This window comes from Aythya marila (assembly GCF_965140915.1).
Source record: "Aythya marila genome assembly, contig: HAP1_HAP1_SCAFFOLD_721, whole genome shotgun sequence".
NCBI lineage: Eukaryota > Metazoa > Chordata > Aves > Anseriformes > Anatidae > Aythya > Aythya marila.
In genome coordinates, this window is record NW_028136570.1 from 27,109 (window position 1) to 36,291 (window position 9,183).

The 9,183-nt window shown below is 66.9% G+C and overlaps 1 protein-coding gene across 1 annotated transcript; it reads left to right on the forward strand.

Annotated features, from left to right (window-relative positions):
* Positions 1–697: 697 nt before the first annotated feature.
* LOC309891738 (cytochrome P450 11B, mitochondrial-like) lies at positions 698–7,591 on the forward strand (the record flags this gene model as incomplete). The annotated part of the gene is made up of 9 exons (XM_082786070.1): positions 698–927; positions 1,021–1,176; positions 1,975–2,174; positions 2,255–2,458; positions 3,568–3,722; positions 4,373–4,539; positions 5,785–5,863; positions 5,944–6,135; positions 7,478–7,591. The coding sequence occupies 9 exons, from the start codon at positions 698–700 to the stop codon at positions 7,589–7,591; spliced, it is 1,497 nt and encodes a 498-aa protein (XP_082642196.1).
* Between the last annotated feature and the right edge of the window lie 1,592 nt (positions 7,592–9,183).

A 9,183-nucleotide genomic window follows, 5' to 3' on the forward strand; every position in this document is an offset into this window, starting at 1 on the left:
GACAGGAGCCGGGGGGGCAAAGAAGGGGCTGAGGCCGAGGTCTGGAGGCCGAGGAGCTGCAGGTGAGGGCTGGAGGAGGACGGGGCAATGGGGCACAGGGATGGGGCCGGGGCACGGGATATGGGGCTGGGTGCGGGGCTGTGGGGTGCAGGACGTGGGGTGCAGGATGTGGGGTGCAGGACGTGGGGCTGTATTCGGTTCCGTGGGGGGCACTGGGGGCTCCCCAGCCCCATAGGCAGGGCAGCGCTGCCCCATAGCTCACCCCACAGCCTGCCCCATGGCCAACCCCATGGTGGTCCCCATCACGCCCCCCCCCTTTCCTCCCCCCCCCCCGCTCTGTCCTTTTCCACCCGCGGGCTATGAATAGCTGCCGGCAGCTCCGGGACCTTGCCCCCGCCACCCCTCCTATTTTTAGCACCACCCAACCCCCTCCCACCCCACAGCACTGGGGGGGGGGAGCCCCCACACCCCTCCCCGTGCCCCCCATCCCCCTGCCCCACATCCCTGCCACCTCCCTCCCCTTCACCCCCCTAATGCATGGGGCACCCCACGGTGCCAGAGGGGGGTCCCACGCACCCCCCCGGGACCCCCATGGCGGCAGTGCCAGCGTTGGCCGCGGCGTGCCGGGAACGGCCTTGGCGAAGGCGATAAAAGGGGGACCCGGGGCCAGCGGCGGGGACAGAGCCAGGCGGCGGCCATGGGTCCCGGGGGGCTGCTGTGGGGCCGGGGCGGGCGGCGGGCGTTGAGCCGGGGGGCGGCGGCGGCGGCAGCGGCGGGGACCCCCCGCTCGGTGCAGCCCTACGAGGCCATCCCCCGCAGCGGGCGCAGCCGCTGGCTCAACCTCTACCGCTTCTGGCGCAGCAACGGCTTCCAGCACTTCCACCGCCTGATGGAGAGCAACTTCCAGCGCCTGGGACCCATCTACCGGTGGGGCTGGGGGGGTGGTCGTTGGGTTTTTTTTTTAGGGGGCGTAGACCCTCTCCGGGGTCCCCCCGGTGACTTGGCGGCGCGGTCCCGCAGGGAGACGGTGGGCACCTACGACTGCGTCAACGTGCTGCTGCCCGAGGACGCGGCGCAGCTCTTCCAGGCCGAGGGGGTCTTCCCGCGCCGCATGGGCATCGAGGCGTGGAGCGCGCACCGCCGGCTGCGCAACCACAAGTGCGGCGTCTTCCTGCTGTAAGAGGGGCGTGGGGGGGCGTGGGGGGGCGTGGGGGGGCGTGGGGGGCGCGGGGGGCGCGGGTGAGTGGGTGCGGGGTGGGTGAGGTGGAGCGCGGTGGGGTGGTGGCGTGGGGGTGGTGTGGGGAGCAGCCGGGGGTGGCGTGGGCATGGGGTGGGCGCACCGTGGAGTAAGGTGTGGGTAAAAGGTGGGGGAGTGGGTGTGTGGGGTGGGGGTGGGGTGGGGGTGGTGTGGGGGTGTGAGTATGGGTACAGCGTGGGCGCACCGTGGGCACACCACGGGCACACCGTGGGCACACCATGGGCATTACACGGGCACATCATGGGTGCACCATGAGCACACCACGGGCACACCATGAGCACACCATGGGCATAACACAGACACACCACGGGTGCACCATGGGCACACCACGGGTCACCACGAGCACACCACGCGGGCACAGCATGGGTGCACCACAAGCACACCACGAGCACACCACGGGCAAACCATGAGCACACCACGGGTCACCACGAGCACACCATGAGCATAACACAGACACACCATGGGTGCACCATGGGCACACCACGGGCACACCATGGAGACACCATGGAGACACCATGAGCACACCATGGGCACACCATGAGCACACCATGGTCACACCACAGATACACCACAGACACACCACAGACACACCACGGGCACACAGAGCACACCACGGGCACACCGTGGGCGCAGCGTGCATGCGTCTCACCGCGCTGGCGGTGCCGGTGCCGGTGCCGGTGCCGGTGCCGCGCTGATCTCGCCGCCCTCCCCATCAGCAACGGCGAGGAGTGGCGCGCCGACCGGGTGCTGCTGAACAAGGAGGTGATCAGCCCCGAGGGCACCCGCAAGTTCCTGCCCTTCCTCGACGCCGTGGCCCGCGACTTCGCCGCCTCCATGCAGCGGCGCCTGGAGCGCACGGGGCGGCGCTCGCTGACCCTCGACCCGCACCGCGACCTTTTCCGCTTCACCCTGGAGGGTGCGTGGGGGGGCGCGGGGGTGTAGCGGGGCGCAGGGGTGGAAGGTGGGGGGGTTAAGTGGTGTCCCCCCACCCCTCAGCCAGCAGCTACGCGCTGTACGGGGAGCGCCTGGGGCTGCTGGAGGAGGCGCCGGACGCGGAGGCGCAGCGCTTCATCGGCGCGGTGGAGACCATGCTGCGCACCACGCTGCCGCTGCTCTTCGTGCCGCCCGGGCTCCTGCGTTGGGTCAACCACCGGCTGTGGAGAGAGCACCTGGCAGCGTGGGACACCATCTTCCAGCATGGTGAGAGGGGGACATCCGTCGGGACCCCCCGAGGTCCCAGAGATGGGGTGGGGTGGGATGGGATGGGACTGGGACTAGGATTGGGGATAGGATGGCATGGGATGAATGGGATGAGGATGGGATGGGATTGGGGTTGGGGATGGGATGGGGATGGGGATGGGATGGGATGGGATGGGATGGGATGGGATGGGATGGGATGGGATGGGATGGGATGGGATGGGATGGGATGGGATGAATGGGATGGGGATGGGATTGGGGATGGGGATGGGATGGGATGGGGTTGGGATGGGATGGGATGGGATGGGGATATGGGATGGGATTGGGATGGGATGGGATGGGATGAATGGGATGAATGGGATGAATGGGATGGGGATGGGATGGGGATGGGGATATGGGATGGGATGGGGATGGGATGGGATGGGATTGGGATGGGGATGGGGATGGGATTGGGGTGGGGATGGGATGGGATGGGATGGGATGGGATGGGATGAATGGGATGAATGGGATGAATGGGATGAATGGGATGAATGGGATGGGGATGGGATGGGGATGGGGATGGGATGGGATGGGATGGGATGGGATGGGGATGGGATGGGATGGGATGGGGATATGGGATGGGATTGGGATGGGATGGGATGGGATGAGGATGGGATGGGATGGGGATGGGATGGGATGGGATGGGATGGGATGGGATGGGATGGGGATGGGATGGGGATGGGGATGGGATGGGATGGGATGGGATGGGATGGGGATGGGATGGGATGGGGATGGGATGGGGATGGGGATGGGATGGGATGGGATGGGATGGGATGGGGATGGGATGGGATGGGGATGGGATGGGGATATGGGATTGGGACTGGGATTGGGATGGGATGGGATGGGATGGGATGGGATTGGGACAGGATGGGATTAGGGGATGGGATGGGGATATGGGATGGGATGGGGATGAAAACAACGATGGGAACAGGGACAGGGACAGGGATAGGGACGGTTACAGGGACGCTCCTGGCACACCCAGCCCTGTGCCCCCATGGTGCGGACCCCGGTGCCGGTGCCGGTGGTGGTCCCGGTGCCGGTGCCCCCCCATCTGAGTTGCTGCCCCCCCGCAGCCGATAAATGCATCCAGAGCATCTACCAGGAGTTCTGCCTGGGGCGGCCCCGCAGTTATTCGGGGATCATGGCCGAGCTGCTGCTGCAGGCCGAGCTGCCCCTCGACTCCGTCAGGGCCAACATCACCGAGTTCACCGCCGGCGGCGTCGACACGGTGCGGGGGGCAAGGGGGGCAAGGGGGGCACGGGGAGGGAGGGGGCTGTTATGGGGCGCCGTGGGGTGCCCTGGGGATGGGCCTTAGGGGGTGCTGTGGGGTGCTATGGGGATGAGAGGGGGGCTGTGGGGGTGTTATGGGGTGCCCTGGGGATGTTGTGGGGTGCTGTGGGGGCATTATGGGGTGCCGTGGGGCTGTTATGGGGTGCTGTGGGGCACTGCAGGGCTGTTATGGGGTGCCATGGGGATGTCAGGGGGTACCATGGGGCTGTTATGGGGTGCTGTGGGGGCATTATGGGGTGCTATGGGGCTGTTCTGGGGTGCCATGGGATGTGATGGGGTGCCGTGGGGTGCTGGGGAAGACCATGGGGTGCCATGGGGTGTATTGGGGTTGCTGTGGGGTGTCTTGGGGATGCCGTGGGGTGCCATGGGGGTGCCGTGGGGTACTGTGGGGTGTCTTGGGGATGCCGTGGGGTGCTGTGGGGATGCCATGGCGATGCCGTGGGGTGTCTTGGGGATGCCATAGGGTGCCATGGGGTGCTGTGGGGATGGTGTGGGGTGTCTTGGGGATGCCGTGGGGTGCTGTGGAAGACCATGGGGTGCCATGGGGGTGCCATGGGGTGCCATGGGGGTGCCGTGGGGTGCCCGCAGACGGCAATGCCGCTGCTGTTCACGCTGTTCGAGCTGGCCCGCAACCCGGCGGTGCAGGCGGCGCTGCGTGCCGAGATCCGCGCGGCGGAGGCCGGGGGGGGCCTCGAGCTGCCCACCCTGCTGGGCGCCCTCCCCCTGCTGCGCGCCGCCATCAAGGAGACCCTCAGGTGGGGGGGTGCTGGGGGGCGCTGGGAGGGTGCTGGGGGGGACTGGGAGGGTGCTGGGGGGAACTGGGAAGGTGCTGGGAGGGTGCTGGGGGGAACTGAGGGGGTACTGGGGGATACTGGGGGGTACTGGGAGGGTGCTGGGAGACACTGGAAGGGTGTTGGGGGGCACTGGGAGGAACTGGGGGGCACTGGGAGGGTGCTGGGGGACACTGGGGGGTACTGGGAGGGTACTGGGGAGTGCTGGAGAGCATTGAGGGGGGTACTGGGAGATACTGGGGGGTACTGGGAGGGTGCTGGGAGGGTGCTGGGAGGAAATGGGGAGCACTGGGAGGGTGCTGGGGAGTGCTGGGGGAGCAATGGGGGGGGTACTGGGGGATACTGAGAGGCACCGGGAGGGTGCTGGGGGGTACTGGGAGGCACTAGGAGGGTACTGGCAGGCACTGGGAGGGTGCTGGGGGGTACTGGGAGGGTACTGGAGGGTACTGGGGGGTACTGGGAGGGTGCTGGGAGGCACGGGAAGGGTGTTGGGGGGCACTGGGAGGAACTGGGGGGCACTAGGAGGGTGTTGGGGGGCACTGGGAGGAACTGGGGGGCACTGGGATGGTGCTGGGGGGCATTGAGGGGGTACTGGGAGATACTGGGGGTTACTGGGAGGGTGCTGGGGGGCACTGGGAGGGTGCTGGGGGGACAATGGGGGATACTGGTGGTTACTGGGAGGGTGGTGGGAGGCACTGGGAGGGTGCTAGGGGGCACTGGGAGGATGCTTGGGGCACTGGGAGGGTGCTGGGAGACTACTGGGAGGAAATGGGGGGCACTGGGAGGGTGCTGGGGGTACTGGGTGGCACTGGGTGGGCACAGGGTGGTACTGGTGAGCACCGAGGGGTACTGGGTGAGTACTGGGGGGTAATGGGGAGTACTGGGGGGTACCGGGAGGACACTGGGAGAGCACTGGGCGTTAACGGGAGCATACTGGGGAGCACTGGTGGGTACTGGTGTGTACCATCAGGCCCTGGGGGGAGCAGGGGCTGGGTCTGGGACCCCCCAGGGTGTGTTTCTGAGGGGGGGGGCACACTGGGTACAATGGGGGGGCACCCCCTTTTAGGGGGAGTTCACCCCTTGCGTGCCACCACCCGCTCAGGAGCAACCGGGGGGGGCTCCATCACCCCTCTGACAGTGTATTTGGGGAGGGGGGGACCCCAAAAGCCCCCCCACCCCCCTTTTTTCCCCCCCTTTCCCCCCCCCCAGGCTGTACCCGGTGGGCATCACGGTGCAGCGCTACCCCACCAGGGACGTGGTGCTCCACAACTACCGCGTGCCGGCGGGGGTGAGCGGCACCGGGGGGGTTTTGGGGGGGGATATCCCAACACGGGGGTGTCCCACTGACCCCCTTGCACCCCCCCCCAGACCCTGTGCCAGGTGTCCCTCTACGCCATGGGTCGCAGCCCCGCCGTGTTCCCCCACCCCGAGCGCTACGAGCCGGCGCGTTGGCTGGGGGGGGGGCGCACGGCCTTCAAGGCGCTGGCTTTCGGCTTCGGCGCGCGCCAGTGCATCGGGAGGCGGCTGGCCGAGGCCGAGATGATGCTCTTCCTGCTGCACGTGAGCCTAAACCCCCCCCCCCCTCCCCGGGACCCCCCCCCAAATTGATAGCGGTACGCCTGGACGGAGCCTGGTGGCGCCCGGATGTGGCGCCCGGCTGGGGACGCCGGTGACCCCCCGGTTGGGGTCGCCTGTGGCGCTGGTTGGGGTCTCCGTTGGCCTCAGTTGGGTGTCCCGGTGACCCCCCAGTTGGGGTCCCCAATGGTCCCAGTTGGGGTCCCCGTTGGCCTCAGTTGGGCACCTCAGTGACCCCCCCCCGGTTGGGGTCCCCAGTGGCCCCAGTTGGGGTCCCCATTGGCATCGGTTGGGCACCCCAGTGACACCCCGGTTGGGGTCCCCAATGGCTCCATTTAGGGTCCCCATTGGCCTTGGTTGGGCACCCCAGTGACCCCCCAGTCGGGGTCCCCAGTGGCTCCAGTTGGGATCCCCAAAGGTCCCAGTCAGGGTCCCCAGTGGCCTCAGTTTGGGGTCCCCGTTGGCCTCGGTTGGGCACCTCAGTGACCCCCCCCCGGTTGGGGTCCCCAGTGGCCCCAGTTGGGTCCCCATTGGCATCGGTTGGGCACCCCAGTGACACCCCGGTGGGGTCCCCAATGGCTCCATTTAGGGTCCCCATTGGCCTTGGTTGGGCACCCCGGTGACCCCCCAGTTGGGGTCCCCGTTGGCCTCGGTTGGGCACCCCAGTGACCCCGCCGGTTGGGGACCCCAATGGCCCCAGTTGGAGACCCAGTGACCCCCCCAGTTGGGGTCCCCGTTGGCCTTGGTTGGGCACCCCAGTGACCCCCCAGTTGGGGTCCCCAGTGGCTCTGGTTTGGGTTCCTGTTGGCCTCGATTGGGCGCCCCAGTGACACCCCGGTTGGGGTCCCCAGTTGGGGTCCCCAATGGTCCCAGTTGGGGACCCAGTGATCCCCCCAGTTGGGATCCCCAGTGGCTCCAGTTGGGGTCCCGGTTGGCCTCAGTTGGGTGCCCCGGTGACCCCCCCCAGTTGGGATCCCCAATGGCTCCAGTTGGGTCCCCATTGGCCTTGGTTGGGCACCCAGTGACCCCCCAGTTGGGGTCCCCAGTGGCTCCAGTTGGGATCCCCAATGGTCCCAGTTGGGGACTTGGTGGCCCCAGTCAGGGTGCCCAGTGGCCCCAGTTGGGATCCCCAGGGACATGCTCGGGGTCCCTGGTGACCCCCCCCGAGCAGGTCCCTGGTGACCCCCCAGTTGGGGTCCCCAGGGACACACTCAGGGTCCCTAGTGACCCCCTGGTTGGGGACTTGGTGGCCCTCCCCGTTGTCCCCAGTTGTCCCCAGTTGCCCCCCCCCAGTCAGGGTGACCTGCCCCCCCCCCCTCCCCAAAAGGTGCTGCGCAACTTCTCGGTGGAGACGGCGAGCACCCAGGACCTCGGCACCGTCTTCGGCTTCATCCTGATGCCCGAGAAGCCCCCCCTGCTCACCTTCCGGCCCCTCGAGTGACGGCGGGGGGGGGCACAGGGCGGTGGGACCCCCCCCCAATTATACAACCCCCCCCCCCGAGGGGACCCCTCAATAAAATCTTGTCGCACGTGGGGTGCGTGACCGCGTCCTGGGGGGCGCACGGGGAGGGGATCCCAAAAAGGTGCCGCGTCCCCCCCCCATGGCACACACAAAGCCCCCCCCGAGTGCCCCCCCAGGTACCCAGCTCTCTGCCCCCCCAGTTACCCAAATATTTGCCCCCCAGTTACCCAAACATTTGCCCCCCCAGTTACCCCACTCCCTGCCCCCCAGTTACCCAAATATTTGCCCCCCAGTTACCCAATTATTTGCCCCCAGTTACCCAAATATTTGCCCCCCCAGTTACTTGCCCACCCCACTAATCACCCCCCAATTACCCCACTCCCTGCCCCCCCAACTAATTGCCCCCCCAAATTACCTAATTACTTGCCCACCCTATCACCCAACTACTTGCCCCCCCAGTTATTTGCCCCCCCCCCAGTTACCCCACTCCCTGCTCCCCCAACCAATTGCCCCCAGTTACCCCCCCAAAGGTCTGTAGGGGCACCCATAGGTGCACAGGGCACCCCATGGGGGCACTTAGGGGAACAAGGCCACTTATGGGGGCACCCATAGGGACACAGAGCACCCCATGGGGCACCCATAGGGTCATTGAGCATTGAGGGGGGCACCCATGGGGACCCAAAGGATCTGTAGGGGCACCCATAGGGACCCAGAGCACCCACAGGGGCACCCATGAGGTCACTGAGCATTGAGGGGGGCACCCAGGGGACCCAGAGCATCAATAGGGGCACCCATGGGGACCCAGAGCACTCATGGGGATGCTTTAGGGGAAGGAGACCACTTATGGGGGCACCCATAGGACCCAGAGCACCCCATGGGGCACCCAGGGGATACAGAGCATCAATAGGGGCACCCATAGGCACCCCATAAGGACACTAAAGGGGAACAAGCCCACTTAAGGGGACCCAGAGCACCCACAGGGGCACCCATGGGGTCATTGAGCATTGAGGGGGGCACCCATGGGGACCCAAAAAGATCTGTAGGGGCACCCATGGAGACCCGGAGCACCCTATGGGGGCACTTAAGGGAACAAGACCACTTATGGGGGCACCCATAGGTGCACAGGGCACCCCATAAGGACACTTTAGGGGAGCAAGGCCACTTATGGGGGCACCCAGGGGACCCAGAGCACCCACAGGGGCACCCATGGGGTCACTGAGCATTGAGGGGGGCACCCAGGGGGACCCAAGAGCATCAATAGGGGCACCCATGGGGACCTGGAGAACCCCATAAGGACACTTTAGGGGAAGGAGACCACTTGTGGGGGCACCCATAGGTGCACAGGGCACCCCATAAGGACACTTTAGGGGAACAAGGCCACTTATGGGGGCACCCAGGGGACCCAGAGCACCCACAGGGGCACCCATGGGTCACTGAGCATTGAGGGGGGCACCCAGGGGACCCAAGAGCATCAATAGGGGCACCCATGGGGACCTGGAGAACCCCATAAGGACACTTTAGGGGAAGGAGACCACTTGTGGGGGCACCCATAGGTGCACAGGGCACCCCAT